Here is a 21,881-nt window from a genome sequence, read left to right as displayed (position 1 = left end):
AAAAAAACCCTGAAGATTTTGTAAGGAATGGGATGCAATTTCAGTGACCTTTTTCTCTATGTGAAATAAATCTTCCAGCTTAATTCTAGCTTCAAGAGAGCTGCTGATATTTGTTTAAAAAGAACTGAGATATCCCAGTATAATATACCCTCTAGTGGTCATCCAATAGTCTCAAAAGCATCCATCTCTAGGGCATGTTTTCTATCCTTCCTTTTTTATTATTATAGTTTTATTAAACATTTTGACAAAGAAAAGTAAAAGAAAAAATACATACAGGAAAAGGCAAACAAGAAGTAAAAAAGAGAAAAACAGGGAATTTACAAGCATTATAGAATTAAAAAGGACTAAATTTGTTAGGTAAGAATTTTCAGTATTCCATCAGTTAGTTTTATATAACTGGAACTTTATATTGCTTTTAAAATAGCAAGACATTTCAAAATACAAGTAATATATACATATGAACAGCAATAAGCAGCACAGTATAAATCATAAAATAAAGAATTAGTGTAATTTCTGTCCAGACAGTGAAAAATCGATCCTTATTTAACAGATCACTGAAAGTTAGAATATCAAGACTAGGTTAAGAGAAATGCCAATTTCAGACATGGTACAAGCCAATATATAATACAAGCCTAGCTTTCAAGAATTAAATTCTGTGCCAGATTTACTTTTCGATAGTCACATTTCAGATGAACCCATTCGAGTGTGTTAGCTGTAGTTCAGCTGGTGTGCACATCTAGCCACTTATGGTTTCGCCAAAGCAAGGCTTAGCATGTTGTGTGAATGCAGAAGGCCCATGTCCAGCCTCTACCCGCAACATGTCCTGAAACACCCCCCTCCCATCATCACAGCATGGCACGAATGTAATTGGAATGGTGAGTGCAGAGGATTCAGTTGTCAGGTGCTATTAGCTGCATGAGTTCTCAGTCAAGGCAGCAATCTGGGGTGTTGGTAGGGTTAAACAAACATCTTAACAAGGTTAAGATGGCAGCTGCAACACACAGGCAAAAAGTCAAAACAGCAGCTGCGACACACACAGAATGCTTGAATCATATGGTCCAGACCATCCTGACTTTTTTTTACACTCTCCTGCAGATATCCCTGGCAGTAACCCCTTTCAGGTCAACCAGTCAAGCTCCCTGTAACAACCACCCACCAGGACAGTGGCTGTGGATGCTGGGCTTCCAGGATCCCTTGCAGCCCAACCATCCTGCAGAACAGGCCCAGAGTGGTCCCACAACAGCTGCAACCACTGGAGCCAAGACGTCCGCCAACCCTAACAGCCAAAGCCACTTCCTCCACCTGTCCTAGATGGTCCACATGGAACGTCTGGTGTCAACAGAACACAGGAAACATCATTCCACGCCGGAGAGCCACCTTCAGGTAATCTTAGCAGTGCGCCATTACACTGTGAAGCCATCTCCTTGGCCAACATCACCCGTCCACCAAGTCTGGGGTCACAGCTACAGCGGTGCAGGGCCTTGAAGACAATACCTTCTCTCCAGTCATTCATCTCAGAGGTGCCACCAGACTTCTGCCTGTCTTTTTAAAGGCAAAGGCAATCGGGGAAGTTGGGAGGCAGAGTAAGGTAGAGAAGCTTCTTCTTGCGGTGGAAAACTGGCTCGGGAGTCAGAGAACAGAGCCGGCCAACGCAGAGATCGGGCTGCGCGCACTTTGCGCCTCTTTCCGTGCGTCGAGGCGAGGGGGCAAGCGAGGGGGGGGTGAGGGAGTGCGCGCGCACAGGAGCCAGGCACGCCTCTCCTTCGGCGCCACTTGGTCCCGGGCGGCGGGTGGCTCCTCCAGCGCGCCTGCTGCCAGCTCGGACAGCGGTCGAGCGGCGCCCGCCGGTCATGCTCTCGGGCCTCTGGACGGCGCTGGCGGGGCTGCTGCTCCTGCCGCTGCTGGTGAGGCTGGCGTGCCCCTACTTCTTCCAGGACTTGCGCTTCTTCTTGCAGCTGGTGGCCGTGGCGCGGTGGAGCAGGCGCGGCGCGGCGCGGCGCCCTCCGCGCACCTTGCTGGAGGTGTTCGGGCGGCGGGCGCGCCGGGCGCCCCAGAAGCCGCTGCTGCTCTTTCAGGACGAGGTCTACACCTATCAGCAGGTGGAGCGGCGCAGCAACCAGGTGGCGCGGGCTCTGCGGGAGCACGCCGGCCTCCGGCAGGGCGACAGAGTGGCCCTTTACCTGGGCAACCAGCCCGCCTACCTCTGGGTCTGGCTGGGCTGCGCCAAGCTGGGCTGCTCCTTGGCCTGCCTCAACTGCCAGATCCGAGGGCCGTCGCTGGTTCACAGCTTCCAAGCCAGCGGGGCCACGGTCCTGCTGGCCGACCCAGGTGAGGAGAGGCGCCCCTTCCCCCGCCCCGGGGCTGGGTGGCCACCCGCAAGCCCAGCTAGGTAGGGGTGGCGGGCGGTGGGGTTGAGCCCTGGGAAAGGCTGGGCGAGGACGCCGCGATGGAGGGGCATCTCCTCGGGTTCCCAGCCGAAGGGCCGCCAAGTCCCCAATTCTGAGGGTTGGGGAGGTGCGTCAGGTCCCTGCTCGAAGAGCCCGCAGCTCTCAGGGACTTTTCAACCCTCCTGAATCAGAGGCAAAGGAACTTCATGAGACCTATTCCCAGCTTTGCTATCCATGGTCCCAGGATCAAGGACGGAAAGAAAGGGAAACTATCACAGGGAGAACTTAACAAGCCTACACCCTCAGCTTGGATTGTAACTGATTTTAAATCTGTGGGGCTTCATTCTCCCTACAAATAGCTCAGATTAAGTGTGAAACTGTACTGAAAGATACAAGACCACACCTGGATATATGTCTCTGAACATTTTCCTTTCTCACTACTTGACAGACCGTTCCCCCCCCCCTTTCTGCATCGGGAACAGCTATGCAGAAAGACCAGGCTTACTTTGGACTGGAAACAAACACAGTACCATCCATTAGGCACACATGGGATAACGTGTATTTATTTATGTTATTTATTTAAAAGACTTATATGGCTGCTTATCTTATGTACCATGACCTGGAGGCGGGGGTTGGGGCGGCTTACAAAACAGCAATAAAAACATTGAAAAACTATAAAACCATCACAAAACCTCCCAGCTCCCCAAAAGAAACATTTCCATACACATCAGCATTCCACTTTACTGGGCTCCAGACTCACTCTACCCCAATGCTTGTGGGAAGAGCCTCCTCTTCAAGAACATCCAAAATGCTTGGGGGGGGGGTGCCAGATCTCAGGGGGAGGGCACTTCACAGGGCAGGGGCTGCTACAGAGAAGGCACGCTTCCCAGGTCCCACTAGATCACATTTAAAGGAAGGGACCTGGAGCACATCCACTCTATCTGACCTGGTGGGATAGGCAGATACCCTCAGGGAGAGGCGTCCCACAAATAACCTGGTCCCATGCCATTTGGGGCTTTAAAGGTGATAACAGCACCTTGAAGTGCTGGTTGAATTGAAGTTTCCAAACTTGAGAGGTTTGCATCTTGCCTTTAAAGTTTCCAAGAAAGGTAAACATAAAGCAAGTAGAAATGTATTCAACCTTCTCACCTGCAAGCCAGAAGGTTAGGAAAGAAAAATGCATAGAAGATGTGGCTGCCTGGCCTTCTGCATCATTTGTAACTTTCAGGGAAGGATGTGAATGCCCAAAGTTCTATCAGACAAACTATAGAGTGATAGCTGTTCATGGGAACAGAGCCATTATGGACTCTCTTAGGAGGATATGTACATCAGGCAAAATCTGATATAGGTTTTCAATCTGAATTTGCAGTACAACTGAATTCAGACTTCTGGTTCAGAAAATCGATCTGATTCAGATGTCAGATCACTTTGGAAAGAAAGACCATGTGCAGAAGTATTTGAATCCATCAGCATGCATTTGGAGGCATCCCGTGTTATTCAGTGGTTCATATCAACTTGGCCAATTTGGAGGACTATAATTTGATTCAGAGATTTTATTTGTTTATACAGTAGCTTGTTTTGTAATTGTTCTTTATGTGGAAAGAAAGAAAAAGAAATTCGATTCCTGTTGTAAGATCATGCCTTTGTGCATTCCCATTCTCCTGTTATATGGGGAAAAGAGATGCTGCCTAGGGCAGCTCCATTTTGCCCCTACTTTAGCTTCCTATCTCTATGTCTACAGGTTAGAAAGAAGGATTAACCCCAGATTTATTTTGGTTATCTGGGTCCAAAGCCCATGGTAACTCGGACTGCAGTGAATAAACATAGAACCAACTGTTTTGTAAGTTACCATATACTCTCCAGATGCATTATTATGACAACACCCATGCCATTGGTCACATCATGTTTGGGCTTATAGCACTTGTGGTTCCAAAACCTGGAGGGCAACAGATTATCCCTGATCTAGCCCATGATGGTACTCAGGATGAAACTTGGAATTCTCTGCTTATTGTATCAGATCAGGATCTGCAGTATTTAAGTAGTGATGGGCTTGGCTTGACAACTGGTTGCCCTGACTGATTGCACAAGCCGCAATATATTATTAATGACCCATTCTCTTGGAAATGCTTTCCAAAGAGAGAACAATGCCACTGTGGCCCTTTTGGCAATCTTTCAGAACAGAAGCACACAGATAATCCTCAGAAATATTTTTCATTTCATTATCTGAGTCTTTAAAAAACAGGGCATGAAAGAACAAGGAAATTCCCTAGGATATTGAATCACCCTCACCTTGGAAATAGCTTAGCTCACTTAGAGATGCGTAGGGCGGGGAACTGGGGAGCCCTTGCTCTCCATAAGGAACCAGCTCACAGGGGCCATTTCAGTAGGAAGTCATCAAGGCTTTTGCAACTTCAACCACTAGCCAGCCCAATGGCTAATATTGCTCCACATGTATCATCAGAATAAGCATTATTCCCCTGCATCATAGCATATCACTTTATGGTAGGGTAGCATTGCTAGGAAACCAACCAGCTTTAAGCGGGATGATATCTTCAAAAGTCAATCTTCAACTTTTGTTTTATTCTGTTTATTGCCTGCCTGCACTTTATCACCACTGAGTACGCAGGGCAAACTCCATCAATCCTATGTCTCTAAGGAGAAACTGAAGAACGTGTTGTGGTTGTTGTCTGACCAAATAATTCATGAGCAACAGTAACTAGCCTTAAAAAGTAATCATCCTTCTGAAGTTCATACCTTACTAAGCCATACTTAATCTAATCATGCATCAGTGATAAACCCCAGTTGGCTAGGCTCACAATTTGGTGCTAAGCCATAAACCATATTTTCAGCCAAATAGGTGACTTCACACAATGCAAAGCTAAATCTCTCCAAAGCAAAATGCTTTCCCATGATGTGTCAATCCAGGCAGTGTTTTTGATGACAGGACAGTCTAAAGTAAAAAAGCACAAGTACTGATGAATCAGCTCCATATTTCCTTCTTAATATGTTAACTTCTCTCCAAAGACTTAAAAGCAGCCATTGAAGACATATTGCCAACCCTGAAGCAAGAAAACGTGCTCGTTTATTTCTTAAGTAGGACATCTGACACTGAAGGGGTTGCCAGTTTCCTTGACAAGATGGAAGCGGCTTCAGATGAGGCTGTTCCAGAGTCTTGGAGATCAAATATCACTTCCAAAAGTCCTGCCTTGTACATTTATACCTCTGGAACTACAGGTAGAGTTTTTTAAAAAGTCACTAAATTGGCTCCTGTTTTGTTAAGAATTGGACATGGTGATCAGGGAATGATGGAAGATGAAGTCCAACATATTTGGGAGAATATCACTTTGGGGAAAGCTAGCTTAGAAGCAGGATTTGCAAGGCAACACCTAATGTATTTTACTCAGAAGTTCAATTGGACATTGAATTCAGTAAGTTAAATATTCCCAGGTAAATTCATGTTGGATTACAGCCTTAGTTTAAAACTGTTTGGTTTGAAAGTAATTTCAAAGGAAATTAAATTGACATTTTACAAAGAGCCTGAGCAAAGGGAATTTCTCTTCATGTGCTGGTACTTTGAAGTTTGAAAACAAAGTGAGGTAAAGGTTCAGTAAGAAATGGGAGAGTGTATTATTTTCAAGAGAAAGTATTCACAATGTTTAGGTTTATTGACGATAAAAACTGAATCTCAAATGCTGCACTTGGATCTTCTGGTTGAAATGATTCAGTGATGTGATTGAAGAGAATCTCATACAGAGGGAGGGAGGAAATTTGGTAGAGGAATTCCAACCTCTGTACTTCTCTGTTGTGGTCCTGGTCTCCTCAATATGATCCCTGTCCCAAGCAATTCGACTAGTTCCCATTTTAATCATCTTTCAGAAAGTGGTGAAAACGTGGCTTTTCTTTAAAAGGCTAACTTCTATACTTTACTTCTTATCTAATCAGCAGTGGGCTATTTTAAATTTTACTATTGTTTTAGGAGAGTGATTAGGTTTATGGTTTTTATTGTTTAATTTATGAACAACTGGAAAAGTATAATTGGGAAAGTATAGAAATACTGGGGGATGGATGGATGGATGGATAGGATTTCTCCATGACATGCTAGCTTTTAAAATTAGAATCATTCCCCTTAACATGGTAAGTGCTTTTCTTGTACAAAGGTTTTTTAAAAAAAAAATTAAAGAGGACATCATACAACAGATGAATCAAACTATCCCAAAATTAAATGATAAATATTGCAGTGCATAGATGTCATTGTCTTATAAAGGAAAGCAGTCTGTTCATGTGCCTGAAAAGTCAACCAACCTTTTTTTCACATAGGCCTCCCCAAAGCTGCAGTGATTACTCATCAACGTATATTATTAGCTTGTGGTTTGATTATAATCAGTGGTGTCACTTCGGAGGACATTGTTTATACTACTCTGCCATTATATCACAGCTCTGCCCTCTTGCTTGGATTACATGGTTGCATCGTGCAAGGTAAGATGCCTAAATAAAATTGAAAAGCATGTTTTAGACCAGCATCCATCTTGACTACTACATAATCTTAAACACTTAGTGGAAAAACATACCAATTGTTCATAAGGGACCTGTATGCCACCTTTATCAGTTTAATTCCAGGAACAAGCATTGGATGAATCTAGCATCCTCTTCTGTGAAGACTCTGTATGAAATCTATGAAAATATTTCATTGTAAGTCAGATGTTCTCCAACTTGCCTCTTGGCACCAATTTCTACTCAGAAAGGAATGAAGCAAAGTTGTCTACCTGCTCTTCGATTTTCCTCCCTATTAAACTCTACAAGCCAAGATCTAGGAAATACTGAATTTAATTCATTCAAAGTGGCTAAGAAATCTTAGTTCTCCTTTATGCAGATGATGTGTTCATATTCTCACCACCCCACGGCAAGTCGTCAAGGCTTATTGTGAAGAGGAGAGAATTGTCATCAATTAGAGTAATTGACCAAGACAAAGATAGAGGTGTTCACCAACAAAACTTTGCCAACCATGCTCACTGTTGGAAAGTAAACAGCACGAGTATTAAAAAAAAATTACCTTTAAATATCTACGAATAATCTTTCAGTCCACCATGTGGGGAAAACAAATGAAAGCTGTCACTACCAATAGCTATTATCTATCTCTATTATCTCTCTCTGTGGGCCCATAGCTATTATCTGTCTATCTTTAGCTGTGTGCCCATAGCTATTATCTATCTATTATGTAGATCACCATCTCATTGAAACAATTCTGTCAAAACTTTTGAGATCCATTCTCTGAGTGCCCCAGAACATACCCAATGTTTAGAGCTGGTCCTCGTTTGTCTAGAGCAGTGTTTCCCCAGCAAGGCTGGTTGGGGAATTCTGGGAGTTGAAGTCCACCCATCTTAAACTTGCCAAGGTTGAGAAACACTGGTCTAAGGGCTCATAAGGCTTTGCCATCTTAGATTCTGTGCTCCACTGATTTTCACAAAAGGCTGTTTTCTTCTTTGACTCTTCTGGATGGCTTTTAGTTCATTTGGAAAAAAGGCAGTGGACCTCAGTCTTGGACAACATAACTTCTCAGTTCAGTGACTTCACAAGGGCCTAGGGAGCACAGTACTCTTCCCTTCTAAACACATAATGTGAACAGTCTGAATGGAAAACCTTTTGTACCAGTACACCAACATTCTCCTCACCCTGAAGAGTTTTCTTCTGAGCAAAATTTAGCTCCCTACTTTCCATACTATCAGAAGGGTCACAAGCATATCTTAATCTAAGATCGACTGCACTGTCTATTAGCTGTTTTATTGTGCTACCCTTTTTATACAGCTTGGCATGTAGACCTAACAATTGTCCTGTTGTCAAACTGGTTGGGCTGGTTTGATGAGAAAAATTGCTTTCCTTTGGCTGATGTGTTTTGTGAAAGAAGGTAGCCACATTTTGCACAGTTGGTATTGCCAGTAAGCGGCTCATACTTGGAGCCATCAACACAAAGAGAACAATGAGGAGGATCATAGATAGACCACCTTTCTTCAGCAGTAGGCTTGGGAAAATGTTCACGCATGGATAGATATCTAACCTGTTTCCCATTTTCCCTTTATGCCCAGGTGCTACCCTAGTTTTACGCTCCAAATTCTCTGCTTCTCAGTTTTGGGATGACTGTAGAAAGTACAAGGTGACCGTCATACAATACATTGGAGAGGTGCTTCGTTATTTATGCCATGTGCCCAAGGTAATCTTCTGAGCTCTTTCCTCTTATCCCTGTTGGATGCATCATCCCCATCCACCAAACGGATTACTTCAACACGCAGAACAGAGGAAGGTCCCTGGTGTCCTGCTTTCCCTCTCTTCTGCTATTATTATATACATAAAAGGGTTAAGGGTGACTGAGTCCACTGCCCTTTTAAACTCTTGCCCGTTGTTCATGCCTCTTTCCCTGCTTTTGGCCAGTTTGCTGTTTTTGCTGTTTGCTGATGTTTAATAAATCAGCATCAAGCCACATTTTTTTTGCTTTCTGGAATGAAAGGGGTGTGTGCTTGCGCTATCTGGATAAGGGACTGAGTTGGAGTGTGCTGGGCTGTATGCAAGCTGAACTGGGAATTATCCACAGTAATTTTCCAACAACATTGTTAAACTGCCTTTTTAAGGCCTGACTTTTGACAGGAGGCTATTAGCAGCATGACTGATCTTTTCAATCATTCATACACATGCAGTTTCACACGGCCTGGAAGAGTATCTCTGGCACAATATGATCCCAGGATTGATCAGCTGCATTTTGAATGACAGGTTAGAACAACATGAACTGTAACATTCTCTGTGCTTGGTTCTTGTAAATAATCAACCTAAACCGCTAACATGTAAGCATATGGAAGTTACACATTAGGTCCTCCAACCTGAACTTGGTACTGTAGGGATATTTTTAAATTGTCAGCTGCATTTTGCATGGTAGACCAGTAAGGTCAGTTTACTGGATTCACATAACAGACTTAACTTGGTGATGAAATAATCCCATTTTCTGGGATTGCACAACAGGTTAGACTACCAGAAAATTGACCAAAATAACAATGAACCAGCTGAGCATGCTTTGTAAATGTAGTCATATGAAACATCATGGAGGTTGCCTGGAAGGAATCTGACCCTACAGATTAATCCACAAAACCAGTACCCCATACAAATGTTTTACTAGCCTGCTTGGCCATCGGGCACAAAAACGTTACCTGTTGTCTATACTTTTCAAAAAACATTAGTCTGCTGTGGCAGAAGTGCCAAATTTTTCAGGCATCTTAAATGCGTAATAAAGTTATTCTGTTTTAAGCTCTCATGGATGAGAATTCTACTACATTAGATGCAACCAAGTATTGGAAGGCAGAAACCAATATGCTTACTCCTGAGCAAACGGGTGAAATATTGGATGTAGGTGTTCTTTATATCAACCCAGACATCAGCTTTTATTAAGAAAGAGACCATCTATGTGGCCCATGATTTCTTTTAAAAAGTCCATTTCAGAGAAGGGCTTGAAATTGGGCTTGGAGAAGTCCAAGTCTTCAAGGGTCACCCTGGGACCATGTCTCTTTTCACCATGCATACTAACTGTAGGACAAGATGAAGTGGGGGAAATAGTATTTGAAAATGCACATGTGTAACAGAGAGAAAGTTTTAAGAGCAATTGCTTAGAATACATGGGTTGAATGTAGATTTTAGGGTAGACTTCCTAAGGGTGCTACAAAGCTAACACTGGATTTTATTTAATTAAATACATTTAATTTTAGATTTTAATTAATTAGGATGGTAAGGCTGCCCAACCTTATAACAACTCTGGGTGATTCGTTCCCACACACCGTTAAAGCATTCTTGGAGAATACCTTTTTGTTGTATGATTTGTCCTAGGCAAACCAATGAAAGTTATGTTTAAGTAGATTATGTGCACGGAGAAAAATGCTAGTACAAAAAAAAGCCCCTCAATAAAGGATAAATAGACTGCATTCTAGGCCAACTGGTCCTCAATCCTGAAGATTTAATGAGGCTTTGAACAGTAGCTCAGCATATTGTTCAAAGCATGTTAGTTATATAAACCAAGGAAGTGCCCTCAAGACTGAAGAACATGAACTTGTGATAATGATGGGATAATATGACCCAAGGAGACATTTAATGGTGGAAGCTGCTTAGCCTCCAGGTGTTATAAATCCATACCACTAAAGATTTTGTTATCTGGTAATTAAACTGGGAGGCGTGTTGCTTAATTTCTATTATAATAACAGGAAAAACAGGAATTTTTTTCATGTAAATATGAAAATTGGCACCTTCAGAAGTATTCATGCATACACACTCATTGTATGCAACATATCGGTTGTTTGCTACCACATCTGAATAAATAGGTATGACTTTCTCAGGGCAGAGTTACACATAATGAACAATATATGTTTTCCAGCTCTGTGTTTCTCTAAGCATGAGATATACCAGGGCACAGTCAAAGCACAACTGTGAAGAGCTACTTTAGACTGATCTGTTCACTGATTCTTCCCTTGTAGGCCACTTTTAATTTAGTTTTGGATGGATCCAACAGCAAAAGTAAGCAAGTAGGCAGAGGGAGGGAAAGCACTGGGCTATAGGCAAAACGAATCTCACACACATAATTTGAATTGTCTCAAACAGATTGGAAACACACTTTGTTACCAAAGGCATGCCAAGCTAAAGTTTGCTAAAACTATGTTTTGTTGCTAAAACTATTATTCAACTAAACTATGTTTTGTTGAATAAACTGTAATGGTTTCATGCATAATGCTACACTTTCTTCCCTGATTCATTAATCATATAGTTAGATTCGCATGCTTGGCTAAGCAAAAACTGAACAAACCCTGTGGTGGGTTTTGAGACGATTTATTGCATCCTTTAGAAGTGGACTTCCTACAGTTCTAAATATTAATTTTCTGATTCCCAAGCTTGTTTCTGAGCAGTCCCCCCACACTGCAGGTGGCCTTAGTTGGTGGGGAGAGAGCAATGGCAAAATGTTGCAGCATACAGCTGTATATGCTACACAACCTTCTCTTCCTTTCTATACTTATGTATTATCTCTAGTAAAAAGGAGGAATTAGTCAATCCCTCTTTATTAGGAGATTTATCTGCCCTTCTGGTCAACTCTATGTGGAACATGGATGTTGAGCCATCATCTCTTCTGCTTCAGGTAGCCAAATCTCCAGGATCAGTTTTAAACACTGAATACAGGAAGAAGGACTCCTTTTGGGCACAGAATAGTGTGTTACATCAGCACATCTCCCGGGCAAATATTCCACAACTGCTTTATTTGAACAAGTTGATCCTCGGGGTTTGGAGGAGTGATAGAAAATGCCTGTGTATTGCAAGCTCTATAGGGACAGATGGAAATCTCTCAATTTGCCTCTTCTGTAACAGTGTCCAGGATGAACAGAATGTTATGAAGGCTCCTACTTTCCAATTCCAACACCAGCATTACAAGAACTGTAGCTAAGTTCTGTGTTGCTAGGGTTAAAACACACCAACAAATACAGGATCTCTAATTATTCTGTTTTTATATGATTTATGTCCATCCATCCATCCCTATCTATCCATCCATCCAATTTTAAATATTTTTCATTGTGGCTGTCCAGAGAACTATCCTGTCCTTTAATGGGTCCATAATAGTTGATGTACTTGCAGCTTCCTTGTATTGCCATTAGACTCAAAAGTGTTCAGATGTTTGAGTTTATTTGCAGCAACAGATCTAAGCCGTTTTGTCCCACACTTTCTTTCTCCCTGGCATATTTTTATGGTGCATTTCTTTTGTGGTTATTTACAGGCCAGTTTTAACTGCAGCTGCTTTTATTCTTTTTTATCTCCTTAACTCACAAAAGGATTAATGAGAAACAAAAGGACAAACAGCAGGACTGGAGGGTAATAATAGTCTGCTTCCCCTAGAGGAACTTTACTAGGTGGAAAAATAAATCTCAGAGGTCCACAATCAAAGAACAAAAGGGGGCAAAAGAAAGCTAAGAAGGAAAAAAATGGCAAGTGAACAGAATGTTTGATCTCTTAAATATACCAGATTGTTCAGAATTAACCACTTTACCAGTTTGGGTAACACAGGAAGATATGGTTAACTAACATAATGCAAAGCTTTTAACTCTCAGTGGTGTGTAAGGTAGTGTCATGGGACACGTGAACACAAGGCTCCCCAGTAGCTCATGCTCAACACATGAACACACATTTAGCAAAGTGTGCCTAACCCCACCTTTAGTGGCAGCACAGATTGAGCCGAAGCTTTTTCCTGATGGCATGGAAAGAAGAGTCGCTTATAATTAAACTTTTTTACACGCATACATCAAGGTTATCAGACGATGGCTTATACTGAATCGGATGCCTCATCTACCTAGCTCAACATTGCTTGCACTGATTGGCAGCAGTTCTCAAGAAACTCTATGGATATGTCAGAAGCTAAACCTGTAACCTTTTGCATACAAACCCAGTGCCCCACTACTCAGCCTCATCAATGTAAAGATAATGTTCTATACGGTCTATACCACTGGCTGTATAAGATTAGCAAGTTACCCTTCTTGGGTGAGTTCATTGTTTCCCTACTTTGGCAACTTTTAGATGTGTTAAGCTCAACTAGCAGAATTCCTAACTATCCCCACCTTGGCCACTGCTGAGAATTGTGTGAGTTGAACTCAAGACATCTGGAAGTCGCACAGCTTGAGAAATATTGGACTGGCTTGATATAGGACAACATCTTCTGTTTCTGAAGAAAGGTCCACTCCCTCTGGTAAATCAGTATAGAATGCTTTTGCAACTATGAAATAGAAAGCTGTCTAATTTGTTGGTTCTCTCCCAAGTATTCCTTTATGCTCTTCTGGAATTGTGATTTGTTTTTTTCTAGAAAGACAATGATCAGAACCATACAGTAAGACTTGCTGTGGGTAATGGCTTACGGGCTGATGTTTGGAGGGAATTCATTAGAAGGTTTGGAGACATGCGTATTTTTGAGTTTTATGCAGCCACTGAAGCCAATGTTGGATTTGTTAATTATACTGGAAAAATCGGAGCTGTGGGAAGATTGAACTACTTCCATAAGGTATGAAAAAGTAAAGACATATGTTCCTTTAATTTGTATTTACCAATTAGTTTTTTTCTAGCATCCATCAGTGGTCAACCATGAACGTCCTTTGAAAGATAATTTGTATGGTGCTTTCCTAAAAACGTAAGTATTACATATGAGAACTGACATGCTTTACATTTCAGTCTGTAATCCTGATTTCCAGAGGCTCCATCCACAATTAAATCAAAAATTGAAGGAGGGGGTGGACTCCTCTTCATAGAATATTTCAAACAAAGGGTAGACATTTGGGGGCATTTGGATTTGGAACATAGAACTGGATTGAAGGACCTACATGTTTCCCTCAGTTCTATGTGCAATCCTATGAAATCTTATGTGTCAAAGAAGTGTGCAGGGACCTAGACAGGTGAAATTCCATCTCTTTGCTAAATTGAAGAAAAAAAGAGATCTATGTTGCTTGAGGATCACAGCCCCAGCTGAACACTGAGGCCAAAGCTAGTTTTTCATTCCCAATTTTTCATCTGTGCAAAATTTCAAGCAGTAGTTAATAAATGTAATGAATACTCAAGTTTTTTATGCCCTGCCACACTTCAAAAGCAGCTTGGGTTGACCCTGTATCATATTTCTCCACGATTATGGTAAGCCAAAACCCAGTTCCCTACCTGTTATGGATTAACAAGCCAAAGCAAAGTAATCATAACCTGTTGGACACTTTCTAGCGCATTTTAGAAGCCCATGGCTGACACCGCTGGATTGGCTAGAGGATTGGGCAATAACAAAGGATAATCCTGGAAACCACAATCAAACCATGCATCCCTGCAGTAAGACAACAGTACACTGGTCTTAAACTAGTTTATATGTGTCCTGAAAACAAAGTTTGGTTTATTCATTGATTTCATTTGTATATCAAACTAAAGCAAACAATATCATATCTCAGACAACATGTCAACTCAGTAAGATCTTCAGTTCCTTATGCCAATAGCAAGCAAAATTGGGGATAATACTTAAAGAGGTAAGGAAGTTTTCTCAACATCAGGCTGCAGCTGTATATATCCTGTCTATATAAAATGAAAATGGAATCTCATTTATTGATGCTGCCCTATCTCTTAAATGGCAGCATTTTTTAAAATGTTCTAAGATCGCAGCACTTAATCATATCAGGGGGGACTATAAGTATGTTCTTTCAGAAACAAACCCCAAAAGCATCTGAGTCTCTGTTTTAAACACATAATATACCAATCGTCTTCTGCTTTCCTTAGAAAGTAATACACTACAACCTCATTAAATATGATGTGGAAAAAGATGAGCCTGTCAGAGATGAAAATGGCTACTGTATAAAAGTTCCTAAAGGTACCTCTGATTTGACATCTTTATTTCCCACTGAAATTCAGCACCAGATAACATGCTTTGAATTGTCTTTATGTTTTTAAGAAAAAAAACAATGCTCTATAGTCTGTTTGAAAGACCAAGTAAAATAGAGATTATTGCTTAAATATCCAGACTTTAAAAGTCAACCACATCTTTAGGAATATGCAGCAGAATGAGTCCATTAGTTCAGGGCTCAACAATCTATCCAGGCACTAGGCATCACCTTTACAATCTTATATAATGGCCCAGAAACCCTCCCATCATCTCCTGTATCAGAGTTTGAGGCAAAACTATCCATGCCAAAAGCAGCCAAGAATACTTACAGCAGGTAAGAGCTTACTCAGGTGTAAGATCAGTAGCAAAGCATCACCGGTGTCACCACAGGTCAAGGCTTCTACAGTCTTGTACAAGTCTTGGCATCAAAAAGCAAATTCAAGATGGCATCAAAAAGCAAATTCAACATCTAGTTGTGCTCAAGCAGATGCTTAAATATTGGGAGTTCCTGACCTCTCCCTAATTTAAGTTGGTACAGATCAGAGCTAAAAGCAAAAACTGGACTACTTGGGAGTAATAGCCGATTCCCAAGTAGACTTTTACTCCCAAGTAGATGTGTGTTATATGTATATCCAGTAAGTGTGCAAGATCTTTAAATCAGTCCTAGGATTTCAGTGAACCTGCTCAAAAGCTTGCACCAGAATTTCACCTGAAAATATTAATTTAAGTTCTGGGGTACTGCAAATACCATGTGGGGTATGTTAACTTTGGTGGGGGGAGTGCACTTTGATATTAAAATGGACTTATATATGAGATTTTCATTATTGCTGCTGCATTTTTGTTAGTTATAGAACTTTTGCAGGGAACCCTACAATGCATCCAGGCATTCAACCCTATGACTCTGCAGTCTTCCTTTTTCATTTTGTTTGCGTTTTGTGTTCCTCCTAGGTGAAGTGGGGCTGTTGGTTTGCAAAATCACCCAGTTAGCTCCATTTAGTGGTTATGCAGGATCAAAGAGCCTGACGGAAAAGAAAAAGCTACAAGACGTTTTCCAGAAAGACGATGTGTACTTCAACAGTGGAGATCTTTTAATGATTGATCGTGACAACTTTATTTATTTCCATGATCGAGTTGGAGATACCTTCCGGTTTGTTACTCTCACTTTCTCTCTCTCTCTCTCTCTCTTTCTCTTTTTTTGTGTGTGTCAGCAGAAAATAAGTATAGGTAGATCTTTACTTGTCTGAAATGTGGCAGCTATGATTCAGCATTGAAGTCACAGTTTAATGTTCAAGGAGTCTAGAGTTTAATTTCCCCATCGGTCAATTCCAGCATGCTGAAACAGTACTATGAATTTGCAGTCAAATGGTCTGAGGTATTATGTTGGAGGCTACTTTTGGTAAACTTTGGTCTTGCATGTGGCAGCCCCATGTGATGGCACCCCAGAACTGTAGTTTGGACTATCCTTCTTATGCCATAGCATCCTCTGACACTGCTGTCCAAGGCAGGATTTGAGTTTGAGTTTCCCCCTCTAGCAGATGCCTGGGGCTCATTTATGAGAACAGGACCATCTGAATGGCTTTGCCTAATCCCTAAATCATAAGGTGGTTGGATTGGTCTTGCTTTATTGTATCTTGTTAAAGTCACCCGTTGAGCTTTGTAAGGCATGGAATGCTGTATGTGCTATCTGTTGTACTGATGGTGGCAACTAGGGATGGGCATGAAAAAAGTCAACATGGCAGGTTGTGATGGTAAAAAAAGAGGTAGCTCTTTGATTGTTCAGCACCATTTTGACTTTTTGACCCCCAACCCATGGGCACAGTAGCAAGTAAGAGTTTCTTCCCAGTCTTTCAGAAAGGCAATTTTTCTTTGTGGTCCTTCATCCATTCCATGGAAGTATTATATTTAATGACAATAATAGTTGTTATTGTTGTAATTATCATCATCATCATCATCAAGCTTGGGTAGCAGAAATATTTACAGGCTGGGAACTTTTTCTGAGTTACATTTGTAAGGCAGGTAACACAAGAATAAAAAGGTAAAGGTTTCCCTTGACGTAAAGTCCAGTCGTGTCCGACTCTAGGGGGCGGTGCTCATCTCCGTTTCAAAGCCTTGGAGCCGGCGTTGTCCATAGGACACTTCCGGGTCATGTGGCCAGCATGACTCACGGAACGCCGTTACCTTCCCGCCGAAGCGGTACCAATTAATCTACTCACATTTGCATGTTTTCGAACTGCTTGGTGTGCAGGAGCTGGGACGAGCAACGGGAGCTCACCCCGCCGCGCGGTTTCGAACCGCCGACCTTCCGATCGACAGCTCAGCGGTTTAACCCGCAGCGCCACCGCGTCCCCTTGTTAACACAAGAATAGTGTTGCTTTATTCTATGCTTTTTAAAATGAATTGCATTCCCTCAGATGGAAAGGAGAAAACGTGGCCACAACAGAAGTTGCTGATATTTTAGGACTGATCAACTTTATTCAGGAGGTGAATGTGTATGGTGTATCTGTGCCAGGTATGGGATAAAGACAGAGATTCTTGCGGTGCAATAGAGTGGGGGAGGGAGATTTTAAGGTGACCGTTTTGAATTTTTTTTTAATCTGGATCCCAAAATGTGTTATTCTAAAGAGAATAAGTGGAGCCCTGGAAGAACACGGTACTGATGTTAAAAGCAGCTAAAAATATGGCAAGTAATTAAGCAGCCTCAGTTCCTTTAGAACTCACGCCCCACTCAAGCCTTCCTGTTTCTCTTCTCTTCACCAAGGATATTTTCCAAAAACTTCGGTGCCATTCTTCCCAGAATGTTCACCAGCACTGCACAGAGAAAGCAAATATTTCCTTCACTCTTTCCTGATGTGACACCTGAAGCTGTCAATATAGTGGTAGAGGTGATGCCAGGAAATAGCTGGCATGACATTCTTGAACAGGCACTTTTTAAGTAAATGAAAGTGCTTAAGCAAATTGAATTCTTTAGAACTGGAAATAAACCCAGTCTATTGCTGGGTTCTTTATTCAACAACTAAACTATCTAATGTTGGATATCTAAACCTTTATTCTTTGTTTTCCCCAGTCTTGACTCAGATTATGTCACAGACTAGGCAGACCTTCCACTGGATGGGCAGAGTCTAGTAGAAGAGTTAATTAATTGCAAACTGATCTTTTGTGGCTGAAAGGGAACATTAGTCCTTGATGCTAGCCCTTCATTTTTCCCCCAGAAATCATTTAAAGGCTTGTTTTCTCTTGCATGAATTATATATAATATTCAGTATTTGTTGCTATGGGTATACTACACATGTATTTTAAAAGATTTATTTAACACCTATTAAAAAGGGGTGGCCAAAGATTCAGTGAGACCATAAATCCTTTGAATAAATATATCCCATGGTGTCTCTTTGCAGCCTGTAAAAATTACAAAAGGTTGGTTCCTAACCAAGAATGCTACCGAGTTCTCATGGTAACGTTGCCTGTAACTACAGGTAGTTCTCACTTAGCGACCACTCCTTCAGCAACCGTTCGAAGTTATGACGGTGCTGAAAAAGAAGACTTACAACCAGTCCTCAAAGATGCAGCTGATGCAGTGTCCCCGTGGTCACGTGATTGCCATTCAGGTGCTTGGCAACTGGCTTGCAGTTACAACATGATCGCCATTTGCGACCTTCCCTGCCAGCTTCCCCGACTTTGCTTGTGGGAAGCTGGCAGGGAAAGTCACAAGTTGCTCCCACCACTTTTTCTCCTGAGAGCCCCCAGGCAGCAGGGCAAGCACGATCTGTACTGCAACACCATGCAAGGTCCTAGCTGTGGACAATTCAGGGGTGTCCATGGGGTATAATAAAGAAAACTAAAAATGGTGGCAATAACAGTGTGATCAAAGCTCCACCAGGCAGAACTTCAATTGCACCATCACAGATGCCATCTTGGCTTTTTTTTTTAACCATATGCTATGGATTCCCCTGGGAAGATTCTTGTGCCACTAGGAGGCTTCTGATTCATTTGCCTAAATTTTCATCTTTGATTTTGAAATAATTAATTTCTAATCTTAAGGGAGATATAAGTGTACATAGGCTACATACTAACAGAGATGTAAATGTACCAAATGCTCTAAATTGAAGAACTACTTAGTGCATTGGTGTTTGTCTTTTACGTAAAGCATAAAAATGATTTGAACACTTCAGGTGGATTTTTTAGTTTGATCCATCATTATGATCAGGTCTTTTAATGTTAAGTTGTTGAATTCTGGCCAGTAATCATAATCGTTAATACAAATACAATAAGGTATTTCACAGACTTGGTAGGAAACAGTTGAGAGAAGCAAATATTAATGGCAATTCTCCTGCAGATCATGAAGGCCGAATAGGCATGGCATCCATCCGACTAGCAGATGGTTGTGAATTTCATGGGGAAATTCTCTACAAGCATGTGGCAGATTACTTACCACTTTATGCAAGACCGTATTTTGTGAGGATTCAGGTAGGTCATCTTCCATCCATACTCCTCTCACAATTGGGTAGAAAGTGACAGCGTCTTTGCATTAGAGAATGAGAAACATAATGTTCATGGATGTTGCTGTATTGCATTGTTTGAAAGATCTCGTAATATGCATATTTCCCACTGTGCTGTGGATAGTTGATTGTATTAGCTAGCATAACATCTGAAATCTTATATGGAAGCCAGAAATTTAAAGTTGCAATACTAATTGCTGGTTTATTTAAAATTAAGCCACGTGAATATTATATGTCTCAGGTCCTATTCTCACAAGACACAAGTAGATCAACGAGGGAGGTGTCGTAGAACAGCAAAAAGGGGTCAATTGGCTCAGGGGATTAAATTTAGCCCCAAATAGACTAGTCATGACAGCCAGTTTGGTGTAGTGGTTAAGGCATCAGGCTAGAAACCAGGAGACCGTGAGTTCTAGCCCCGCCTTAGGCACAAAGCCAGCTGGGTGACCTTGGGCCAGTCACTCCCTCTCAGCCCTAGGAAGGAGGCAATGGCAAACCACTTCTGAAAAACTTGCCAAGAAAACTGCAGGGACTTGTCCAGGCAGTCTCTGAGATCAGACACGATTGAATGGATTAAAAAAAAAAGACTAGTCATACATAGAGTATGACTCAATCAGTCAAGCATATTGAGGGAACACCTATGCCTAGTCCATTAAACCATTTTGCCTACCTAGTCCTCCAAGAGCAAGAGCTGGAAAGAAAGAGTGGCTAAAAAACAATGTAGGCCTCTCTATTATTAATCAGCTGCTGCAGCCAAGCCACATCTGCTATTTCCTGCCTGTCCAAAGGATTAATAATATAATGGCATCTTGCCAGTACTTTGTGCCATAAGTTCTTAGGGGATATCAGTGCATGAAGACTTTGTTCTCAAAATGACAACTTTGACCCAATTGGTGTGTCTGGTTGCTGCCGTAACAACCAATAAAGAGATTTGACTGGATTAATGACTGACCGGGCTAAGCATGTTGTAGGAACAGGGCCTTTGTAAGAACATATGAAACTACCTGATCTTGAGTTCAAACACTGATCCCTCTCTCAGCATTATAATCACTGATGGCCAACGATTACCCAAGGCTGTGTTCCCCAAGTGTCCTCCAAATGTTCTGGGACCAGCTCTCTGAATTCCCAGCACATACACTAGATAGTTTAACTCCCAGCACATCTGAAGGACGCCATGTTCAGGGAGACTTCTGAAGGTTCATGCGACAAGCCCTTTTCAGATCTGTCTAGAGATGTTAAGAATAGCCTTTCATCGAACTATGGCCCTTTGACACTATAACTGTGGGTTACTATTAATTATTTGCATAATGAAGAAACAAAAATCATTATGTTTAGGAAGGAAGAATAATTATTTTTAGAGACCTGGGTATATTGCAACTTAGCATTGCCATGCTGTTTCTTCTTATTCTAATAGGATGCTATTGAGATCACAGGAACATTTAAATACCGGAAGGTGCAGTTAGCACAGGAAGGATTCAATCCGGCAGTTGTCAAAGACACCTTATATTTTTTGGATGATAAACAGAAGACATACGTACCCCTGACAGAGGACATCTATAACTCAATATGTAGCAACCAATGGAAAATATAGAGCTTCTGAAGTTTTTTTTTAAGTCTGTCGTTACATAATTTTAGAAAGTTATGGAAAATTGATTTGCAGCCTAATTATATATTTATGCCTAGATTTTGAAATGCCAATGTCTTATTTGTTTTATCAATATTTTAGTGGTACTGTTGATGGCCTTTGGAACAAAATAGTTGCACCACCTCCAGACTGATCTGCCAATATGGAGGTACTCTACATGTATTGGGATCGTCATCTTTAGAAGTTAATAGCTTGCATAACCATAGACTTGGCGGACACTCCAGTGAGGCCGATGTGCTAGTTGAGTCTCCCTTGTACAAGCACTTCTCATTTCTCTCTGTTAGTCTGTGCAGGAGGAAATGTCAGAATACAGAATGGGAAATATCTTCCCATACTGAAGAATGGGAAATTTCATCCCATCTAGTGCCCAGAGAGAATAAAAGTTCCAATTCACTGCCTCATCCAGTCTATTAGAACAACAGTTTGGGAAGGGGGTGCTAGAACCTCCATCACATTTTCACCATAGTAAAAGATGGATTTCAGCATATAATGCCATTCCAATAGTGTCAGCTGCCATTATGGACCACCAGTGATCTGCCATGCCACAACTATTGCACTCAGGCCCTGTTTCCACAACACACTTAACCCAATCAAATGAGGATTAGTTAGCAAGTTGTGCAAATAGCTAAACCCAGTCAGCATTGGATTAGATGGGATTAGGTCTACGCCAAAACAGTCCTGGTTTTTTGGGGGGGGTTAAACTAGCCTCCACAGATCAGTTGCATTGTATAAAAAGGAACAAGTGGGTTAACAGAGGGCTAACCCGTTTCTTTCTGCTGCCAACACAGAGGCGTATCCTAGAGCAGCATTTCCCCAACCCTGGTGATTTCCAGGTGTGTAGACTTCAAAACCCAGAATTCCATAGCCAGCATGGCATTGGATGAGGATTCTGGGAGTTGAAGTCCACTGGAAGTTGCTAAGGTTGGGGCCACAGGGGGACACTGTGCGACATAAGAAAC

General features: G+C 41.7%; 1 protein-coding gene across 1 annotated transcript; it reads left to right on the top strand.

Annotated features, from left to right (window-relative positions):
• The first annotated feature begins 1,816 nt into the window (after positions 1–1,816).
• On the top strand, positions 1,817–20,890 carry SLC27A2 (solute carrier family 27 member 2). The gene is made up of 10 exons (XM_063314140.1): positions 1,817–2,328; positions 5,412–5,621; positions 6,705–6,863; positions 8,468–8,592; positions 13,249–13,443; positions 14,685–14,775; positions 15,736–15,934; positions 17,199–17,296; positions 19,118–19,248; positions 20,692–20,890. Exons 1-10 carry the CDS (start codon positions 1,851–1,853, stop codon positions 20,866–20,868), a joined length of 1,863 nt encoding a protein of 620 aa, XP_063170210.1. The 5' UTR covers positions 1,817–1,850; the 3' UTR covers positions 20,869–20,890.
• The last annotated feature ends 991 nt before the right edge of the window (positions 20,891–21,881 follow it).

The sequence above is a fragment of the Candoia aspera genome, chromosome 13 (genome assembly GCF_035149785.1).
Source record: "Candoia aspera isolate rCanAsp1 chromosome 13, rCanAsp1.hap2, whole genome shotgun sequence".
Taxonomy (NCBI): domain Eukaryota; kingdom Metazoa; phylum Chordata; class Lepidosauria; order Squamata; family Boidae; genus Candoia; species Candoia aspera.
The sequence above is the reverse complement of the archived record's forward strand: the minus strand, read 5'-3'. Positions and strand labels throughout refer to the sequence as shown.